The sequence below is a fragment of the Marmota monax genome, unplaced genomic scaffold (genome assembly GCF_021218885.2).
Source record: "Marmota monax isolate L192 unplaced genomic scaffold, Marmota_monax_Labrador192_F-V1.1 WCK01_AAM20220418_F8-fsc00125, whole genome shotgun sequence".
Classification (NCBI taxonomy): Eukaryota; Metazoa; Chordata; class Mammalia; order Rodentia; family Sciuridae; genus Marmota; species Marmota monax.
Window position 1 is genome coordinate 8,470,840 of NW_026695235.1, and position 23,859 is coordinate 8,494,698.

General features: G+C 35.3%; 1 protein-coding gene and 1 pseudogene across 3 annotated transcripts in view; one reads left to right on the forward strand and one right to left on the reverse strand.

The window, feature by feature from the left end:
• The window catches only part of Brwd1 (bromodomain and WD repeat domain containing 1), a 117,005-nt gene that overhangs the window by 14,558 nt on the left and 78,588 nt on the right, over positions 1 to 23,859 (reverse strand). For 2 of the 3 annotated variants that reach the window (XM_046439201.2, XM_046439199.2), the window contains exons 30-40: positions 20,202 to 20,357; positions 19,897 to 20,017; positions 18,513 to 18,638; positions 17,031 to 17,103; positions 16,103 to 16,144; positions 14,374 to 14,520; positions 13,634 to 13,786; positions 10,926 to 11,092; positions 4,074 to 4,297; positions 1,214 to 1,381; positions 107 to 991 (exon numbers count right to left, since the gene is read on the reverse strand). In XM_046439201.2, coding sequence (XP_046295157.1) covers positions 107 to 991; positions 1,214 to 1,381; positions 4,074 to 4,297; positions 10,926 to 11,092; positions 13,634 to 13,786; positions 14,374 to 14,520; positions 16,103 to 16,144; positions 17,031 to 17,103; positions 18,513 to 18,638; positions 19,897 to 20,017; positions 20,202 to 20,357 — 2,262 coding nt within the window. The remainder of the gene's footprint in view (positions 1 to 106; positions 992 to 1,213; positions 1,382 to 4,073; positions 4,298 to 10,925; positions 11,093 to 13,633; positions 13,787 to 14,373; positions 14,521 to 16,102; positions 16,145 to 17,030; positions 17,104 to 18,512; positions 18,639 to 19,896; positions 20,018 to 20,201; positions 20,358 to 23,859) is intronic. The other variant, XM_046439200.2, reaches the window with a different exon arrangement.
• On the forward strand, positions 6,839 to 7,151 carry LOC124089206 (cytochrome c, somatic-like; annotated as a pseudogene).

Sequence of the window (23,859 nt, forward strand, 5' to 3'; positions counted from 1 at the left end):
ACTATAAAAGACCAACAGAGAAGTTTCAAGAGAAAAATAATTGAGAAATCTAACACGGAATGAAAACTGAATTAAATCAGTGAACCAAAAAAATGTTCTTAATTACCATTCATGACAGTGTTTGCCTTTTCCTTTACTTTGTCATCATCGGAATCTAAATCAGTTTCAGATACATGATCGGACAAACACTGAGGCACACCAAGAGGTTCACACTTCAAGTTTCCTGAAACTGAACTCATTTCCATTTTGTGACATCTGCCATCTTCCCTATCTTTTTCTTCAGATTCTGAGTCTTCGGAATCACTTAAGATCTTTGCTTTCTTAAAGAAATTTGCATTCTTGCGAAATGTATTGTTTCCTGGTTCAGAGTCGGCTTCCTCTGAGATACTCTCTGCCTGAAGTTTCCGCCCACACTCTAAAGGGCAAGCAGTTCTGTTATGTCCATCATCTGAATCATGACTTTTAGAATCTTCCTCAGAAGACTCTATTTTAAGAAATTTTGTTTTAGAAGTCGCTAGAGTATAGGACTTATAACCATTAGCGTGCCAATTTTTCCGGGCTACCCGCAAGTCACTTTCTGATTCTGAATCTCCATTTTCAGAGTCATTGACAGTGTTCTGGGCAGCATGAGAACTGGTTGCTTGTAATGGCTGTTCTTGATCTTTTAGGTCCTCCTCTTCAATTTCTGACTTGAGGCTCTGATCATCATCAGAATTATGCAGTAACTTTTTTCTAGCTACAGCAGAAGCATTTCGGTGAGGCAGCTTCCGACCAGAGCACACACTTTCAGAACTAGAGTTTTCTTCTACGTCACTCATTAGCTTTATCTTATTGGCAGCCACAGCAGCACACTTCCGTAGGACTTTTCGGTTACTTCCAGCTCTCGCTTTAAGAATTTCACTGGTCTCTAATGAATTGTTATCAGAATCACTCAAATAAACTCTCTTTCGAGTGGCTTTTCGGCCACATCCATTTTCTAAATAAACAGGACCTAGAAATAAATCAATAACAACATTAGAAAGGGTTTTCATATTTCAACATTTTTAAGTGACTATTATTTCAGTGATTTTCCTTGTTTTGTTTTTTTGGTTTTTTTTTTTTAAATGCCAAAGTTGATTTCCTTTCCAATCCAAAAAACCCAATGGACATTTACAAGCAGGTGAATTAAATAATCAATAATGCATCCACTGTGCAAATGTGGTAAATCTCTTACCAGATTTTCTCTGAGCAGCTCTATTTCTGGTCACCCTGAGATTGCTGCCTCTGGACAATCCACTACGCAAGGAGGATTCACGAGCTCTTGAACTCTCTTTGCTTTCCTCTGAACTATTTGAAGCTGAAGAGGATGAAGAGGTAGCTAAGGAATCTTCCATTTCACTTTCTAAGAAAACAAAGTGTAAATCATTAATTACGCATATTCTCTTCATACACATATAAGCCAACCATTATTTCCTAACATTACTAAAAACTCAATATATTTTAAGAACTATTTCAAAGAAAAGCTGATAAAATTCTTGATAGCACCGAGTTTGATTCTCAGCAACATATAAATAAAAGCACTACATAAATAAAGGTCCCATGACAGCTAAAAAATATTTTTTTAAAAAATTTCTTTTTAAACAGTTCTTAAAAATCAGTATCCAGGGCTGGGGTTGTGGCTCACAATAGAGTGCTCGCCTACCACAACCAAGCTGCTGGGTTCCATCCTCAGCATCACATAAAAATAAATAAATAAAATAAAGGTACTGTGTCCAGCTACAACTACAAAAAATAAAAATAAAAATAAAAAAATCAATATCCAAGTCAAGTCTGGGCTTGTATTTCTAAAAGACAATACTAATTGTACTAATTTAAGAAATTTCTTCATAAGAATTATAAACAAAATTTACTTTAATAGCCTAATTAGTACTTCTTTCTGTAGTACCTTTATGAAGAGTTTTAAAAGAAAAGTATAATTTTACGTTCTAACAACCCTTCCTGACAGCATGGCTGCACCACACATCTCTCAGATCCAAAAAGGTGGTTTTTATATGCTCAACACAAGGTAGGGATCAAGATAAAGAAATACTTTAGGCAGCATGGGCAGTTTTTGCCACTAGTCTACTTCATTAAGTACACAACCAGTGTGAGCACAAGACAGAAACCCCCAATTTCCTGTTCCTTCTGCCACTCATTTCTTTAATGAAATAAACATTTCATCAATTAGCAGAAACACATGGTTAAAAAAGAGTGTTTTGGTCCATAATTAGTCCAACTCTATTTCAGAGAAGAAAGTGGCTGTCAGAAGGATATCAGTCACTAAATTGTGAAACTGCTGTTTCTCCTCAGCTCCACCAACACCATCTGCCTCCTATTTCCAGACTCTTGCCCTTTCCAAACTGGGAATCTTCCTGGAATTCCTCACTTACAAGGGATCCAATGAGTAAGAACTGAAGTATCTATAATGTGTGTGCATCCCACCTATTTAGTTCTACTTTCTACCATTTCCCAAAATGTAGTCTGTTCGTGTGCAAACTGCCTCCTCTTTTCCCGACGTTTTCCTCCTAACTGCTCTCTGATTGAAAAGCGTACCCTTATTCTTCATCCCATTCTCAGTTAACCCAGCACACTCTGATTGAACACTGTTATCTAAATGTATCCAGTAAAGCCGGTGCCATGGCGCACACCTGTAACCCCAGCGGCTCGGGAGGAGGAGGCAGGAGGATCATGAATTCAAAGCCAGTCTCAGCAAAAAGCAAGGCATTAAGCAACTCAGTGAGACCCTGTCTCTAAATAAAATACAAAAAAGGGCTGGGGATGTGGCTCAGTGGTCAAGTGCCCCTAAGTTCAATCCCCAGTACCAAAAAAAAAAAAAAATATATATATATATATATATATACACACACACACACACACACATATATAATCCCTTAAAATACATATATATGTGTATCCCTTAAGATACACACACAATGTATGTATGTATGTATGTATGTATCCCTTAAGATACTGTGTAGATACACATGGTATACACCAGCTTGTTTACCTGACCTCCTCCCCAAATATCACTGCCAAGTTTGTTAATCCATAGAATTTTACCACAGCTCACTTTCATTCCAAAATTTTATCTGTAGCTATAATTTTTTCAATACCACTTAATGAAATATTGGATAATAACACACACAAAAAGCATTAAATTATAATGGTATCATAATTCACCACAATCACCCACTACAACACAAAAGGACATGAACACCACAGCCTCATTTACACATTGCTCTTTTTCCCCATATTTTTTATTTGGCACACTATAATAATTGTATAATGGTGAGATTTGTTGTACATATTCATACATGCACACAATAATATAATTTGGCAAATATCATACCGAGGTATTTCCCCTTCCTATCCTTCATCTACTGGTCTCCCTTTGATTTTCATGAGATTCTCCCACACAGACCTTTCTTTTCCCTTTTCCTCTTTAGTTTCCACATACAAGAGAAAACACACGACTCACTTGGTCTTTACACAATGCTACTAAAGCACTGGCATTAGTTATAGTTACGGCTAACAAATGGCAATGGCATAAAGGTTAAAATTTACTAGGCCAGCTTTGCAACTGCATGATTACCAACAAGTTTGTTTTTTGTTTTTTGTTTTTTTTAATTAAAGACACAAATATGTCAATCTGGGGGCCAGGTGCAAAGGCACAAGCCTGTAATCCTAGCAGCTTGGGAGGCTGAGGCAGGAGGATCCTGAATTCAAAGCCACTCTCAACAATTTATCGAGACCCTGTCTCTAAATAAAATATCAAAAGTGCTGGAGATATGGCTCAATGGTAAAGTCAAATTCTGAACACAAAGTGTAAATATTTATACTGTAATATTTAAAATTTGGAGGATTCAAATTTGCATAAAATGTTGCTGCATCATTTGCAAAACTATTCCATTTATTACTTCTGTTTCGACTACTAAACTGTTAAGTACCTTCAGTTTCAGGATCATGCTTTCATTACACTCTCCTCTAAACCTGCAGTGACTGGCAATGTTACCTAGGATGATCAGCAGGAAACAATGTGATGTTTTGTTTCTTACCAGATAGCACAGAATCGTTTCTTAGAGATATAGGTCTACTTCTCATTCTTTCCGATGATCCTGCTGAATCTGAAGAGTCTCCAGAAGTGAGACCTGAAGATACGCCAGCACTTGCCTTGTGAGCTGCAGAGTAAGCTGCCCTACTTGAGGTAGACTGGGCAGGAGAACCTACCAACTCCGGAATTACTTTTGTCTGAGACTTTAACTGCTTCCGCTTGACATTTCTGGTGAAAGATACAAAGAAAAGAATATTAATAAATCATAAAGGTAACTGGTTCAAAAAAATATATTTATAAATATAAAAGTATATTATTTGTTAATCTGAAAATAATTTTATGATCAAGATATTAAAATGTTTACTACTAACATCTTATTCTGGCATGAATTATATTATTATGTCCTTACTCTGACAAGTTGTATTTAAATGAGTAGCAATGAACAAATGATCCAAGTAACAGTTATATAATGAATACCTTAAGTTATTTGGATAAAATGCTCACACATACCAACATTTACGTAACAACAGGCATTCATTTATACTATAAATCCCGTTTTGTATTTGTGGCAGCACTGGGGATTGAACCCAGGGGTACTCTCCCACTAAGTTACTTCCCCAGCCCTTTTTATTTTGAAAGAGGGTCTTGCTAAATTGAGTTCCTCCTGCCTCAGCCTCCCAAATCTCTGGAAACTATAGGGGTGCATCGTTGCACCTGGCTATAACTACGAAATACAGCCTAAAAACAAGACACAACCTTCTGTCTTATCACATGTTCCTAAGGACCATATAAAAGAAAGAGCAGAAGCTAACCAAATCCAAATAGATGGAAAAAAATAAAAAATAAAAGATCAGACCAAGCTGTGTTTTTATTTCCAAGACAAATCTGTTTCCAACCTGAGCACCGGTTCACCAGACTGCCTCCTAGGCCATGAATCATGGGGAAGAGTAAAGTTTAAGACAAGTTACAAAACTGAGTAATATTCATGTTCAGATAGTCTTATTTTCTTTAAAACAAAACAATCTTCTAAGGGAAAATCTAAATAGGTGAACTTATAGATAATCACTTTAACTTTAGATGTTGTTAGACCTTTATTTGTTCATTTATTTGTGTGCAGTGTTGAGAATCGAACCCAGTGCCTCACAAATGCTGGGCAAGTGCTCTATCACTGAGTCACAACTCCAGCCCTCACAATTCTTTAAAGCACCATTTATATGATAATAAAGACATTATAAGCCTATGTTTTGTTTGGTATTGAGGATTAAACACAGTGGTGTTTAACTACTGAGCTGTGCACAGCGCTCTTACTTTTTATTTAAGAGCAATCTTGCCAAGTTGCTGAGGCCTTGCTAAATTGCTGAGGCTGGCCTCAAACTTGCAATTCTATTGCTTCAGTTTCCCAAAGTCATTAGAATTACAAGTATGCATCACCATGCCCACCGTTTGTGTGTGTGTGTGTGTGCGCACATGCGCGCGGTGCTGGGGATTGAACCCAGAACCTTGTGTGTGCAAGGCAAGCACTCTACCAACTGAGCTATATCACCAGGCCCTAACTAAAACTTAACAAAAAATCTAAGACAAAGTAGTAATGCCTCCAAGAGTAAAAGTTTGCTTTCCCTGTTTGATCTTACGTCCTTCTGAACCTTTCTTTAGTATAGAAAAATCAGAAGAGGCTTTTTCAATGAAAACAAAAATATTAAAAATATGTACAAAACAATCAAATCCAAATTGAGATTCACTTTATAAATGGATGACTCTTCACAAATACCTATCAAGAAAATAAAGAAATGACTGAAAACAATAATCCAGACTAAAACACACCAAACACATACAGCACCTAAATGTGATGCATGCTCTTGGAGTGGACCTGGAGTGGAATGGGATCGAGGGGTGACTGCCCTAATGACATTATTGAGTCAACTGTAGGAAGATGAAGTATTTTAAATGTAATTCTTAGCAAATACACAGTAAGTACTAACAGGTAAAGGAATATGTTAAAAAGGTATTTTTTTTAATGATTCAAAAGAAAAAATACACATACATAATAGAGAAAATACAGCACTGCACAATGACATTCTAGTCCACAATGGGTCACATACACAATGGTGATCCCGTATTACCTAAACGCTGTCACGACCATCTTAGTCTGTGTAAGCACACTGTAAAATGACAAAAATCATCCGATGATGCGTTTCTCAGAATGGATCCTATAGTCAAGCAAAGCACAACTGTATTAAACCAAAAATAAAGCAAATGTGGCATAATGTGAACTGGTGAGTCTAGGAATATATAGAACCTCTTTGAATTATTCATGCAATTTCTCTATAATTCTGTAATTATTTCAAAATGAAAAGTTTAAATTAAAAAAAAAAAAAACAGATGAGTGAAGATTCACATGGTACTCCAGATAGAATGTGTGTTATGAATTACAAGTTGCAAAGCAGCTGAACAAGAACTGAGTCATTTACCTAGTGGGCATGTGTATGTGTCCCAATGTGTTCTGTAATTTGAAGCATGGAGGGTCACAGTTTATGTCACCAAATCCTCTCACTCAAAAAGTAAAAATAAAATGGCTGAGAGTGGGATATCTTAACGTCTGAACATGAACCTTCATTGCATAGTGAAAAAAGAATGAATTAAAAATGGGTAATGAGGGGCTGGGGTTGTGGCTCAGTGGTAGAGTGCTTACCTCTCATGCATGAAGACCTGGGTTTGATCCTCCGCACCACATAAAAGTAAATAAATAAAAATAAAGATTTTTTTTTTTAAATGGGTAATGTGGAGAAAGACAATAAGAGTTTTGTTCCAAAGTGTGCTCAGTGCCACACTGTGGAAAAGGAGGCAAGCACAAGACTGGCCAAATCTCCATGGATTATCTGGGTGGAAGACAGGTTAAGGCTGCTGGATTCTCTTACACAGATGCCAACAAAACAAAGGCAGCATCTGGCAAGAGGATACACTGATAGAGTATTTGGAGAATCCCAAAAAGTACATCCCTGAAACAAAAATGATCTTCAATGGCATTAAGAAGTGGGAAAGGGCAAACTTCATAGCACACCTCAAAATAGCTACTAATGAATAATGGCCACTGCCTTATTTATTACCACATAAATCTCATACCTTGTTTGTATGCACCATTTAATTGATGTGATACATCAGAATTCAGATCATGAATGACAGAATATTTCTGTTGGACAGTCCTGCCTTAAGTAAAACTGACATAGTTAAAATAATATTTTGGTTATAATCCCAGTTCATTAAGTTCTATAAATGTTTTTCCCCTTTTTAAAATTTATAATTGGACTTCATTAGTAATGGTCAATATTCTACAAAGATGGTGAATGTCATCTCAAAACTGATTTTATATTTAGGTTTATGTAACATTATATGAATATGTTTTGTGGGACATACCTTCACTATCTCAAAACCAAGCAAGGTTCACATGTGTTTCAATTTGTGTTTATTAACCTACTAAAGGCAATGGCTGAAGGAAGCAGGGTCTACTTTATAATTTGGTTATGTTACCATGCCAATTTAATTAGACTTCCCTGTATTTAAATGCTGTATTTCCTTATGGAAAGGCATTTTAATGTGGTTTGTGTGTAATATTAAATCAAAAATATTTAACAATTCTCACGAAAATAAAATTTCATAAATGGCTGAACTATCAACCATTTCAGGCTCAGGAAATTAAGTGAAGGCATAAAACAAAGCACATGCTCACAAAAAATCCTGAATTTAGATGAGAGCATGGGGATCTGCAGCACCAACTTGGGGCTGCTCCCAGACAAAAAGACAAACACACTCCAATTCTCTGGGGATGATGGCTATGAGGACCAGTAAGAAAGGCACTGGTCTGATCTGGTGTCTCTACAAAACAGCCATACACCTGAGGACACTGAAAACACTCAGGACTAAGGACAATCCGCAGGGACAATAGCACTCTGCCTTAGGCTGTGACAATGTAGAAGCCAGCAAGAATTCAGCCACATACAAAGGGGAGATCTAAGAACAGCTGCTTGCCAGCATAAGAGGCCCTGGGTTCCCTCCCCAGCACTACAGAAAAGTAAAAATAAAAGCAAGATCTAGGGAATGAGATGCAGAAGAGTCTTTAAAAAGCTCCCTCATTCCCCAATAGGACCTGGAAGAATAACATATCCAATAACCCCAGTTTATTTACTCATGTTGACTGCTCTTGAAATTCTTGTCTGAAAAAACATAAACAGAAAGTGAAAGCCAGGCCACCTTGGCTGACCTGTGAGGTTTGCCCTCTCACTAAGCACACGGACCTCAGAATATATATGGAAAATTTTCTGACCACTAAGCTAAGCTCACTGACCCTAGGAAGACAAACTCAAAAAATGAAAACAAAAATCTCAAAACAGTGGGGACAGCAGGGCAGGCAACCACTTCAGTGGCTGTGTCCTGCAGGGAGGACAGACTCTCCAGGATAAGTCCAGGCAAGTCACTGAACAAAACCGCAAAACTATCATCACTATAATCTGTCAGCAACAGTAAAAACAGTTTTCCAGAACTGCCTCACTTGATATGCCCAGTTTAACAAAAACCTCATTTGATATGCCCAGTTTAACAAAAAATTATGAGATATTCAAAGAAACAGGAAAGGACAGCCCATTCACAAGGGAAGCATTCAACAGAAAATAACCCTGAGACAACCCAGATATCGCTTAGTTTAACAAATACTAATATTTAAGTCAATTACTATAAAAATATTCAAAGGACTAAAGGAAATCATGTTTACAGAAGTAAATTGTAACAATGATTCATCAAATACAGAATAAAGAAGAGACAAACATAAAAACAAACCAAATGGAAATCCCAGAGTTGAAAAGTGCAATAAATAAATGAAATAAATACTCAGATTTGAACTGGCAGAAGCCATCAGTGCCCTTGAAGACACGTAATTACAGATTATCCAGTCTGAAGAACAGAGAAAAAAGAAGAAGAAAAATGAAGAGAGCCTTGGAGACATGCAGGATACCAGCATATTTGTAATAGGACTACCAAAGGAGCAAAAAGAAATAGGCAGAAAAATATACTTAAAGAAATACTGATCAGAGCCTGGTGCTGTGGCACACACCTGTAATCCCAGCAACTCAGGAAGCTAAGGCAGGAGGATCACAAGTTTGAAGATAACCTAAGCAACTTAGTGAGACCCTGTCTCTAAATAAATAAAAAGGGTTGGGGACATAGCTCAGTGGGAAAGGACATCTGGGTTCAATCTGCAGTACCGAAAAGAAATACTGGCTGGAAAACCCTCAATTAAAAACAACATACATCCACAAAGCTAGACAAATTCCAAGTACAAGAAACTCAAAGAAATCTGAACCTATACATATCATGATCAGTTTAAAGATAAGGACAAAGAGGGACCAGGGTTGTAGCTCAGTGGTAGATCACTTGCCTTGCATGCGTGATGCACTAGGTTCAAAACTCAGCGCAACACAAAAATAAATAAAGAAAGATATTGTATCCATCTACAACTAAGAAATTAATTTTAAAAAAAGATAAAGACAAAGAGATAATACTGACATAATATGTCAAAATATATTCTATCATACCAAATAAATACTAAAGCAAAAAAAAAAAACAGAAAGTGAGAAGAGAAAAACATTTCAATATGTACAGGAAGAGAACACCTCAGTAAGATTACTAGCTGACTTGTTTTCAAGAAACAACAGAGGCCATCAGGCAGTGAAATGAAACTTTTAACATGCTTACAGTAAAATGTCAAAAATTCTATATGCACCAAAACTTTTCTTCAATAATGAAGGTGAAATTGAGACACTGCCAGACATGAGAAGGCTGAGATAATTCAATGCTAGCACACCCACCTTATAAGAAATTTTTAAAGTCCTTCAATCTATACATTCATATGTGGGAAGGGTAATGACATGGATTACTACAAAAGCAATATAAATGATATTTTATTCTTAAAAGAAAACTGCATAAACGTGATATAAAATTGTAATCTGTATGACCATAATAGCACAATGGAGGGAGGAGGGATGGATGAGTGCTGTATTAGAGCAAAGATTCTATAGGTACTGGGATTAAAAGCAATATTATTTTGAAATAGGATCATTCTGAATTGAGAAGTACAGTGATTCCTCAAATCAATCACAAAGAAATCCCATCAAGGGTATACTGCATTCAAAAAATGCAGGGAAGCAAACTAAACACTGCACAACTCAATTTTCATACTGCAGTAGCTTAAAGTACCTGAAATCTGATCTTAATGCAGGCACTAGTCCAAGAACACCAAATATAAAATTACTGACAAAAAGAATATGACCCCATTTCATTCCTTTACAATTAATTCTCCCGAATAACGAGGTGCAATGTCCGGTAAATATTTTCCCTTATATAATCTAATGTTCAAAGGCAGTAACAATCACTTTATCTTAAAAAGCCATTTCTCAGGCAAAAGACAACCATACATTAAATAATCTTTGATAAGATTGTTTTAAATGACATTTTCATTAAATGCTTAAAAATGCACACAATTACACATCAGTGTGACAACTGTATATTCACAGACATGCTTTCAAGTTACAAAAATTTTTGACTAGTCCTTTCTGAATATATAGAACTCTAAAAAATTAATTCTTTTAGCATAGTTAAGTCAAAGAAATATCACAACTCTAAATTAAAAATAAATTGCAGCCAGGCATAGCAACAAATGCCTATAATAACAATTTTTTTTTAAACGGGGCGGGGTGAGTGTTGGGGATGAATCTCTGTGGTTAAGCACCCCTGAGTTCAATCCCTGGTACCAATAAACAATTTTTTTAAAAAAATTAACTGCCTTCAAAGCTTCTCATAACTAATTCACCTGATACTCTTGTTAGCTTGAATGACACCATTAGAATTTTGCCTTTGCTTGAACCTCTGGCTTCGTCGAAGTTTTTCATTGAACTTTTGACCAATTTTAAAATCAGAAGAGATTTTCTTCATTTTTTCTTCAAATAAGGCCGACAATCTCAAGGTCATACTATAAATCTGCAAGGATATGAAAGCAAAACTAGAATTATAAAGTATTTTTATTTTTTTTTCTTTAATTATTATTAAAGCTATTTGTAATATCACTAATTATAGATAATGGCGTATCTTTCCATCTGCTGTTCCATGACATCCAAAAGAAACAGGAAACATCAAATATATACTTCTCAGATAATGAGAAAGTTGTTCTGTTTTGTTTTGTTTTTTAGTTGTAGTTGGACACAAAACACTTGAGTTGTTTTTATGTGGTGCTGAGGACTGAACCCAGCACCTGAGGTGAGCACTCTATCACTGAGCCACAACCCCAGCCGGAGAAAGTTTTAAATCAAGCAACTAACTATAAGAGCACATCAGACAAATCTTTATAGAGTGTTGGATTTGGCAGTGGTTTCTTAAGATATGAAAGCAAAAAAGCATTTAGAAAATTAAAAAAAAAAAAACTTTACTTCACCAAAATTGAAAGTTTTTGTGAATCAAAAGACATTATCAAACTAAGTGAAAAGACAACCTACAAAATGGGAGAAAATATTTGGAAATCATCTCTCTCTCATCAAAAGGAGATACAATTTAAACATGAACAAGACCTGAAATAGACAGTTCTCAAATGATGATACATAAACAGGCAATAAGCCAATAAGCAAAAGAACAGATACTTAACACCATTAGCTTACTAACTACATTTTCTCATGTTTTGTATTGTTAATTCTCTGTTTTTTAGGATGATTCTACCTCCTCCCAGAGCCAGCTGACTATAGAGATAGCAAATGATCCCTCTGCAAGTATATTTTTTGATGCATAATAGAGGCTTCACACCCCCACCCATCTCCTCAATCAAACTTTTACATAAGAAGTCAATATAACTGGCTGGGGCTATAGTTCAGTGGTAAAGCACTTGCCTAGCATGTGAGAAGCACTGGCTTCAATCCTTACCACCACATAAAAAGAAACAAAGGCATTTTGTCCATCTACAACTGCAAAAAAAAAAAAAAAAAATTAAAAAAAAAAAAAGACCCATGTCTTAAAGCACCTCAAAATGTGTTATCAAAAAATTAGAGAACATCTCTAAGGTCCCAAATTGTGCTGAAATCCTGATTACAACTAGCCATTCCTAGACTGCTTGATCTGCCCTACCCTGCCTCCTGAGCAAGGACTCTCCTCTGCCTCCTGATCTTCCCTCCAGGACCTGCGTGGTATGTTTCTAGGGATTTGTGAGTATAAACATCCTCATGAAAATCATTCTGCATCTCCAACTCATTCCTTATAAAACAAGTCCTGGATGCAATTTTTAACATAATAAATCATAAGAGAATCAAAGCTACAGTCAAATTATACTTCATACATAAGATGAAGTATGGCTATTTAATATAAAACAAACTCCCTAAATAGCAAGCACTGGTAAGAATTTGGAAAAATTAACATGCTCTCATTCTTGGTGGGAACAGAAAAAATGGTGAAGCCATTACAGGAAACAGCCTAGTGGTTACTGACAGGTCACAGAATCATCCCGTGACCTATCAAGGCTACTCTTACATATACACCCAAGTGAACTGAAAGCAGGTACTCAAGACAGATATTTGTCGCAGTATTATTCAAAGTGGCCAAAAAGTAAAATAAGCCCAACTGCCCATTAGCAGATGAAAGAATAAGATGTGTTATCCCCATACACCAAAGTTTTATTTGGCCACAAAAGGAATAAAGTTCAGACACATGCTACAAGTCTTTAAGACATTATGATACGTGAAATCAGCTGGACACAAAGGGACAGAAACAGTACAAGCAATGACGTTTATATGAACATCCTGACAACTGGATTTCACCACATAATCACAGTTTTCATGCCAAATTTTTTCACAAAAAAAGTAAGATACAACCTTTTTTTTATTTAAAGAGAGAATTTTAATATTTATTTATTTATTTATTTTTAGTTATTGGCAGACACAACATCTTTGTTTGTTTGTGGTGCTGAGAATCGAACCCAGGCCCGCACACATGCCAGGCGAGCGTGCTACTGCTTGAGCCACATCCCCAGCCCCAAGATACAACCTTTATGTGAACCTTTAAAAAAAAAAAAAACTATGCCAGTATTACTTAAAAATCATTTATGATTGAACGGTTTCTGCTGCAAGATTGGGCTGCATGGAACACTCATGAATACACTTTAATGCAGTGGCAGCAATTACGTGATGAAATGCAGTAGTTAATTCAGAGAATTTTTATAAACTTTTAATAGACTAGTAGTGTTGACAAAGACTAGAAGATTATTAAGAGCAATAAAACAGAATCATTCTACAATCTAATTTTTTCATTTTCTACTGGTACCTTAATTCTCACCAATCTTCATTTATTCAGTAAACTTTAAGAGATTATGACAAATATCAATTGTTAAAAGGAAAAGAACTGAAGCTCTTTGGGCAGCAGCACAGCTCTGCTCTTCAGAGTAGTCTTACTTTATTCACTTACTTGTAATATTGCAACCTCTACCCAATGAGTGGGAAAATACAGACCATGAATGATTTTTTAATAAACCATTTTAAAATTTACCTTTGATCTTTTGTTTGGTGTATATGCTTTTGCATTGCTAAATATCAATCGGATGTCTTTGCAAAATTCCAAAGGGCTATCGTAATTTCCGGCTTCCAGGGTTTCCCTTACGGTTCCAAAATCCATCGGAGTATCTATAATATCTCGGTAGTCCTAGGTTTTAAAAATAGTTAGTTCACAGATGTACTTTATCAGATCTCAAGAATATTCAAAATGATAGGAGCTGGGGGATAGAAGCATCTTCAGAATTCATGACTGTTTAAAAAAGGTCCAGACACAAAGACAAGGTACAAATAGATCAAAATATAGATTATTTTCGTAGTAGGACATGGGATGGTTTCATGTCCTACTTTAATACTTCTATAATTTCCAACCTTTCTACAGTAAATTTGTTGTTGTGATCTTTTATTTATTTATTTGTTTGTTTGTTTTTAGGTCATCTTTCCTATGTGTATAGAGTAAAATTTTATCTAAGTTTTCCTTGGGCTTCTGTGCCTCCTTAGATAATAGATAAACATAATAGATAAGCACACAGGGATCTCTTATTACTATGTAATACTAGATAACTAAGTCTAAATCCTTAAATGAGAAACAAGAGTACCTCTACAGCTAATGATAAGAGAAAATGTTAACATAAAGCCTAGACCTCATACTCTTTAAGGTTTAATTTAAATACCCTATTCAAACCCCCTCTTTCCCAAAACAAGAAAAACCCAAACATTCAACCAATGAAAACTTACTGGATACTCGACCAAATCAACAGGTTGTCTAAATGGTTCAGAATCTTCACACTGAAAAATTAAGTTCACCAGTTCTTTACACTGTTTCTTCCAGTTGCTTTCAACATAACTGGTAGCTGTGTTGCTCCTTACTTTCCAACCATGGACCTAAAAATACATTTATAATACTAAATTTTCTTAGGAAAATAATCATTACACTATGGCATGACTGTGATAAAAATCCAATTGTGCTGTTTATTATTTTCTATATTGCATCATAAGAACTGTGGCTGCCTTAAAACAGGTGCAGAAGTGCACTGCACACCTGCAATCCCAGAGACCTGGGGGTCTCAGGCAAGAAGATTCCAAGTTCAAGGCTAGCCTCAGCAATTTAACAAGGCCCTATCTCAAAATTAAAAAAAAAAAAAAAAAAAACTGAGGATGTAGCTCAGTGGCAGAGTGCCCCCGGGTTAAATCTTCAGTAATGGAAATAATAAAATTTTGTAAATAAAAAGTACAAAATAAGCACTAGCTACTAAAAGTTTGGGAGTCTACTTAGAAATTAAACTATATGAAAATGACAAATCAGATGAGACTGACAGGTCTCACTTCTCAAAATTATTTGAAAAAAGCATACTGTAAAACAAAGTAACATTTGACTTAAAGAAACTTCAATTCAAGGAGCACTTAAAATTTAAAATGATGAGGTTAAGATGTTTTAATCACTTTTTAATGAATGACTAATTTTAATTAACCTGTCACAGCAGAATTTAAGAGCTATATTGACATCCAATTATACTCACCTAATTTCCTAAACTTATTTTCATACCTTCTTTTCCATTTCCTTAATCTCTCCTTCCCAACAAATTAAGATTGTGTGTGTGTGTTGCTAGAGATTAAACTCAGGGCCTCACACCTGACTAAACTTCATTTTATTTTGAGACTGGGTCTCACCAAGTTGTCCATGCTGGGCTCAAACTCACAAGCCTACTGGCTTAGCCTCCCAGTAGCTGATATGATAGACATGTAGAACTGCACCTGCCACAAATCCTGAAGTTTAAAAAATGATTCAGTCACCAAATCCTGGTGAATTTTTCCCTTAAAAGGCCTCATCATGTAGGCTGGGGCTGTGGCTCAGTGGCAGAGCACTTGCACCTAGCATGTGTGAGGCACTGGGTTCCATCCTTAGCACTGCATAAAAAACTAAACAAATAAAGGCATGCTGTCCATCTATAATTATTTTAAAAAAAAAAAATTTAAAGGCCTCATCATCTTCCTTTTTCCATTCCAAGAACCATCTAGCTTCCCATGCTTCATGCTACATTCTCAAAATGAACTAACTCATCTCCTTTAATACCTATCTTCTTAACCTTCAAATTCTACTCATCCGTTTAGGCTATGCAATCACTTCCTTGCTTTAAATTTAAATAATATCCTTGGGTTTCAGTATAGCCCTTATCTGCTCCTAACCTAATGGGCATCCGGTCACCTTACTCATGCCCGCATTCCACCTCTATGTCGTGTAAGCATGCCCATGAATGTGCACATTTCCCAGTTTCTGCCTTTGATCAGGTATCCACCATGCTTCTGATTGTCCTCATCTCACTCTGAGAACACAGCTCAAATGACAACTCTCACACTAAACATTTCCTAACTACAACTTTTGAAAGACAAAACCTAAAATCTGAAGGCAAAAATTCGATTTTAAACAAAGAACACCACAAAAAGTCAATCACAAAGAGTAACTTACTCTCCTTCGTCCAGCAGATGTTTTAGGAAGATCACTATCATCCTAGAAACAAAATCAGAGCACCCTAAGTGTTTTTGATTCTAATTAAAAATATACAAACACTGCAGTAAAACGTCACTTTATTGCATTTCCTAACCAACAAATGCACAAAGCAGCTTCACCTTTGCATTTTTATCTCTACCCAGAAACACATAGCTTCCTATAGTTCCTGCATTTTGCGTTTCATGAGTTTTCTTATTCCCTAAATCACTTATTAGTACATCCGTTTTTATTATGTTACAGTAAACCATAATAAGAGTTTGTGTAAAATTAACATTATAATAGCTTTACAGAACAACATCCTTTCTGCAACTCCATTCCAAAACTGAAATATATTATGAAGTGAAAGTACACCCACTGTTGCTATTTGTTGCTATGTCCTACCACTTTGGGGAAGCGACATACAGGCACTCTTGAGCAGGCCATTGGTTTTTAATTATGATTAAACTCAATGCTTAGATAATGGTCTTATAAAAACAACAACAACAAAAAGACTTTCAAGGTTTTTTGTTTGGTTGGTTGGTTGGTTGGTTTTTTGGTGGTGCTGGGGATTGCACCTATGACCGACCCTGTGCATTCGAGGCAAGCACTCTACCAACTGAGCTACATCCCTGGCCCCCAAGGTATTTTTAACAATATACCTTTAACTAGCTAAAATTTGGAAAGGGAAATATTTTGTCTTGTATATCACTCATTGGCTAACAAAATTACATCAACTAATCCACTAGATGATAATTTTAAAAATTTTAATCAAATGCCCTACATTCATAGTTTATTGAAATACAGGAAAAAAATCAATATTAGGGTAACCAACATCTTCTACTTTCCTCATTTTTAAATTATCATTTGAAATTAATAAAAGCAATTGTAAAATTAACACACTTCATACCAAATCCTCAGCATTTTGCTCATCATTTTCAGATGTGTTAGATAGTTCTGAGATGTTTGTACAGTCTTGATTCCTTTAAAAAAAAAAAAGAAAGAAAGAAAAGAAATTCATATTAATGGTATGCAAATATAGTTTCACACTATATATTAAAATAAAAACAGGTCCCCAACTTATTTATACCTAATTTCAACAATAATAATACCAGATTTTGACCCAATCCTCTGTGGGGGGAAAAACTGGCCATCTTTAAATCCTAATTTAGAATTGTTTCTCTTTTTCCATTTAAATGTGTACGTAAATTAAGCTGGTAATCCAGAAACAACATATGCATGGCCTCACTTGGCTGACTGCATAGATGAGTTTTTCTAAGTATCAGCACTAGAGATATTCATACAGTACAGGAATACATATAGGTGATTTGAGATCAAAGCTAAGGAAAGAGGAAGTAGAAAATAAAACAATATAATAGCTTGGGCGGGGGGGAGTCAGAAGAACAGATGTTAAAGTATGGTTAGGTCTAGGTATAAAGATGATAAAAATGGGTATGTGATTTTCCTTAAGCAGTAAAGGTGATCCTGAGAAGAGTTACATGAGTCTGGGTGCCCAAGACTCAGGACACAATTAACCAAAGGAAACTGAAAGCAGTCCATTATCCTCTAGCATTTAGCTAGATGTTGAAAATGATGACACTGTCTATAAATTATTTTCTCCAATATCTGATTCTTAGAAAGTATTGTCATAGCTACATGAAGAATTATAATTTATGATTTAAATCATAAGAACAATGATACTGACTTGTTTGTCCAATGTATGAAAGAATGCACAGGAAAACATTAGAACCTGAGTCTCAATGTCTATTTCACTTTTCATTCTTTCATTCCAAACTGACTTCCCAGTGGAATAAAATGTATGGAATATTCACATATGTACAAATACTTTCATAGGACGTAATCCAAACTAATCATTAAAAAAAAAACAACAAATTAAGTATACTGTAAGTATTAAAGTAAGTAATGAACATTTATAAAAATGATGAGATCATGAGAGAAAAGGGAAGAATGAGGAACAGGCAGAAAAGTAAGAAAACACAATGTAATGGGGAGTCCAAGTTGGCTCGTGAAAACTTAACAAGAATATTGGTGTAAAAATAAGTAAAATCCAAGTAAATTCTACATTTTATCAATACTATTGTACCATGGTTAACTTTAATATTTTATAAGCATACCATAATTGAGTAAAATGTTAACAAAGACATACTAGATGAAGGGTATATGGTATCTCTGCAATATAAAAAGTAAAAAAAAAAAAAAAAAACTGTTCCATTTCTTGTTCCTTTACTGAAATTATAATGAATATATGAAGAAATGTCATCTAAAACAAAACACTAGAGAAGAATATTTCAGACCTTTAAAAAGTTAAAAACGAGATGGTTACAAGATCATACCCTGCAATTACTTTTACACAACATATGAGATCACTTACTTAATAAATTTTAAAAGTTGGTCAGTTATCTTCTTAGCTGATCTTGCAATCACACTTTCAGGTTCATTAAATGTTCTGGCATTATGTTCTATATATCGGACTTCCCAAATTAATGCAGATAGCCTCCTTCAAAATAAAATAGTCAATTTAGGGCTTAGAAAATGAAGACAAAAATCCAGTTTTTAAAAATTAGCATATTAAATTAATATGGCATATTAATGAAATCATTAAATGAAAATTTATAATGAATAACCTTCTAATATTACCAATTTGATCGCTGTCATAAGGAATTATATTGGACAATATATTGAAAGTAATTTAAGGATCAAAATCCTAACAGACCATTTAATCACAGACAGAAAACCAACACAGCAACCTCTTTTCACAATGCCTAGTTACCTTTTGAAGCTGTTAAAAGTCAATGCAGAAAATGTGTTAAAGAACACTGACAGCCTTGGTTTCACTATAAACTGGCTAAAGTGGTTTCTGACTCGTCTGAAACCACATTCCAGTATATGACTACAGAAATAAATAAATACATACATACATACATACACACACACACACACACACACACAGTGGGCTCAAGACGACTTTTGTGCAATGGTAATTTCTCAAAAGAAGATTTTTGGAATAAAAAAAAATAAAATATCATCAATTGCTATAAAAATCATGATAAAGAGAAAATCTTACAATTATCATGTTCTACAAGTCAAAGATAAATGCTTCAAAGATCAAAGTCTAATGACTACATTTTTAAATGAAGCAGTCAAGTAGGAATTTAAATATACAATATCTAGCTACTTAACTATTTCTAATAAAAACACAACTGATGATTGAAGGAAACGTGGTGTTTCATCTAATGCCTGGCTCTACCCACAGCTGTCCAAAGGCAATCTCTTAGTCAAAGAGGAGAATGAAACAAAATCATGTTAATCAGCTCCCAAAACTAACCAAACAAGTCATCGTCAACTATCCACTATCTTTTATCTTAACCTCACTGTGGCTAAAGACCTTCTTTTTTTTTTAAGGGGGGGGGAGAGGGAGGGGGAGGGGGGAGGGGGGAGGGGGGAGGGAGGGGGAGGGAGGGGGAGGGAGGGGGAGGGGGGGAGGGAGGGGGAGGGAGAGAGAGATAGAGGGGGGGAGGGAGGGAGAGACAGAGAGAGACAGAGAGAGACAGAGAGAGACAGAGAGAGAGAGAGAGAGAGAGAGAGAGAGAGATTTAATATTTATTTTTTAGTTTTCGGTGGACACAACATCTTTATTTAATTTTTATGTGGTGCTGAGGATGGAACCCAGCGCCCTGCGCATGCCAGGCGAGCGTGTTACCTCTTGAGCCATGTCCCCAGCCCCAAAAGACTTTTTAAAGTAATTTTCAACTAACCTGTAAAATCGATTAACAAGTCTCATTCGGATTGTGTAAAGATCAGTTGGATAAGCTATTACAGTGCAGTACTTCGGATATGTACACAGATCAACTGGGCCTGCAAAAGCTGCTGCTATATCTGTTAGGGAAGGCAGACGAGTTTTATTATGAAGTCCATTACCTCTAAATAATATTTTTCTACAAACCAACAAGTTTAAGAACAACAGAAACTAGTTTAAGAACATAACTTTGGTTAGGTTACTATTTTGAAACATTTTTATGAACAACTTGAAAAGGAAACTACCACCCCACAAAAAACTTACCAAGATTCAAAAGTTGATCTATACCACTAATAATCCGGTCACATTCTTCATCTCTCGATTTCTGACCCCATTCTCCATCTTGTGGTTTATACAGCAATTTCTCTAGCTCATCTGCTGTGACTGAAATACTTGCTCCTAATTCTTCAGGTGGATCAACTATGAAACCCATTTAAAAGAGAAAGGGGTGGGGGTTAGAAATCATCCAAAAAAAAAGTACGCATGCCATATTGAATTCAATTTTCAAAGTTCATAAATCAGATTACTTCCACAGTCAAAAACAGAGTGCAAAGGGTAAGTACTGAGGGCATAACTAGTACAAATTATACTCATTCATTTATAATTAAAATACATTTATAGCTATTATGCACCCATAAAAATTTTTAAAACTAGTTCAACTTTTTAAAACTTATTGAGACAAGAAAGCTGTATAAGTACAACCTACCCACCCTAGTAAAATTTAAAATAGAGGGCTACCATCACAGTCTCAGTCTTTCTTCAGGGAGAAACTAACCTAGAGATCACTGAAAACAGAAACATTAAGTTTCAAAACTTAGTCAAGGGGCTGGGGTTGTGGCTCAAGCTAGAGTGCGTGCCTAGCATGTGCGAGGCCCTGGGTTCGATCCTCAGCACCACATTAAATAAATACATAAATAAATAAATCTTTTAAAAAAAAAGCTTAGTCGAAATGTGATTTTCAAAAACAAGACAAAAAAAAGGTATAAACAAACATCCAATTCATCTTAAATGTTAAACAATGAATGAATTTTTTAAAAGGCAAATAGGGTAAAACAATTTCAATATGACAAATGGCTAAATTTCTTAATTTAAAGGAATACAAATGAAGCAGAAAGGGTGTTGTTGTTTTTGTTTTTTGATTTTTTTTTTAAACTTCTAGTCAGCTTACTAAACACGGGTTCCATCACAGCCAAGGAGCACCCTCTACTGGGTGCAATCACTAGAGTTACTCAGAGCACTGCAGGCAGGGTCTCTGGGACAGTGGCTTTCAAACCACACAGTAGGCAGAATGTTATAGGAGGTCTTCTAGAAACACATCAGTTAAAATCCCTACAAACACATTTTGTACAGCACCAGTTGCTTCATTTTTTGTTAATATTCTTCACTTCAAAGTTTTGATCTATGAGAACTTTTATATTTTCTTACTAGTGTAATGATGGGACGCAAAATTTATAAATAATTCCTATTACAAAGAAAAATTATTTGTTTCTATTTTCTGCAGGACTAAGAAACAGGATAGAAAGGATATTCCAGTGCTCTAGACCAAAATTTTTGTATTTTACAATCTATTCCAGAATAATATTTTATCTATTCAAAAGGAAATAATATTTTACCTATTCAATATTTTATCTATTCAAAAAGAAAGGTAAAGAGGCTATATGAGCAAGAAACAAAGTGCTCAAAAAACACTGATTTACCAAAGCCAGAATCTGAATTTGAAACACATCTAAACTACCCAAAAACCACGATACTGGTCAAGTGTTTAACTTTTGTCCTGATTTACCCACTTGCTAAACGGGGATAGCAAAAAGTTACTACCTCACAGTCTTATTCAGCACAATGCTCCAAATGGAGCAGGTGCTCAGGAGTTAGCTACGATGTTTTTAGTTTGTTTCTGGAAAATGACATAACAAGGACTGCATATATCATACATGCTAAAACAAAACAAAAACCCAAGTTATTAAAACAATGGTTTTCAAGACAAAGAACATTAGACAAAGGACAGGAATATCACAGAAAATAAAACAAAGGAGGTAAGCCCTACAACACACCATCTTGCCTAGGGAGAAGAACCAGGCCATGGTACAAGGAGCAAGAATGAAGGTAGGGCCAGAGGAGTATCTGTAGCCAACAGACAGAACTGAGAGTTCACAGAACACAGCTTACAGCTTGGTGAGGACAGAGCTGCAAAGGGCTCCATGACAAGTGTTCCTTTTACTAGTGATCAGCCTGTGTATGCATAGAGGGGAAAGGCGGGGAGGGGACAGGGACATAAAAAGAAACAAATGAAAGAATAAGAAATAATGAGACAAGGCACTCAAAATGCTCAAAATGGCCAGAAACCACACCTGTTTCTCACAAGCTAGACTAGAAAACTTCAGGATTCAGAACCATGGACTGACTACGTAACAGAGCCAGGTCAGTAGTGGGAAATAATTAGTTCCAGGTAGAGCACTGCTCCAATCTCACCTAACAAATGTAAGTATGAAAATTTTTTCAACAAAACTGTCAGAGAACAAAGTATATTTTTAGGAATACAAAAACACTCAACCTAACAATGTAAAATTCAAAATGTTTGGGATCAAATTAAAAAATTATAAGGCATAAAAAATAATCAGGAAATATCCATTATGATATTTTACAATCTGCTTTAACCAACAGGGACTGTCAAAAATAAACATGATAAAGAATAAACATGAACACTGTGATATTTTTCATGTTCATAGGAAAAAAATAGTATCTGGAAAGTATGGGGGGGAGAATCACCAAAGTCCAACTTCCAGAGATGAAAATAATATGACATGCAAACTATATGGGATGGCAATAAAATAAGAAAACATTTGTAAACTTGAAGATACAGCAATAGAAACTATCCAAAATAAACAGTAAAAAGACAACACAGTAGGGAAAAAATAAATAAATCCCACAGACACTATATAAAAGAAACAGAAGAAACCATGACCTGAAAAAAAGTAATGAATAACAGAAATGACCAACAAGCAAACATAAGGATAGCAGTATCTTTAGACATCAAAGAAATGCAAGTCAAGACTGTAGTAACACCTCATACTCATTAGGAAGGGAAATTGAAGGAATTTAAGGAAAGGAGGAAAAAAGGACTGCCCAGGATGTAGAGAAATTGGAACCACATATACTACTGTTGGGAATATAAGATGGCACAACTGCTTTGGAAAACATCTTGGCAGTTCATCAAAAGGTTAAATGCCACATGACTCAGTAATGCCATTCCCAGGAGTCATAAGAACTTTTACATGATATTTATAGCAACTTATTTATAACCCAAAGTAGAAACAACCCAGATTTCTTCAGCTGAAGAATGGATAAATAAAATTGTGGTATGTCCATACAATGAATGTTATTTGAATATCAACAAAATGTAGTATCTTGGCTTCTAAATACCATTCTCCAATAAAATGAACCACGGCTTCATGGAATAATAGCTACTCCACAGCTAGAACAAGGAAAGTATGTTTTGATTCTTAAACACCTGTGTCAGAAAGTAAAAAAATGCTCAAAAACAAAGGTCAAAAGACATTGGAGCCAACTTGAAGGGTCACCCAATGGTCAAAACTCTTACAGTGTGGTAACGACCTAAATAAAGGACAGCAACTGAATAAAACTTATTTAAAAAAAAAAAAAAACTATATACTAGTATAAATAAACAAGGAAGGAGAAGATGTATCTTAGAATTTCAACTACTATTATGTAAAAGAAATAATGAAAACAAAATCACTGCTTGGCAAAGACCATCATAATTACTTCAGGCAAGAATCAATAATGGATGCTAAAATTAGGGAGTGGATGAAGGATGAGAATACCTTGTTTATAGCACATAAATATATCCCCAGGAGACATTAATTACAAACCTTACAGACATAACCTAAATCAATTGTTAAAGCTA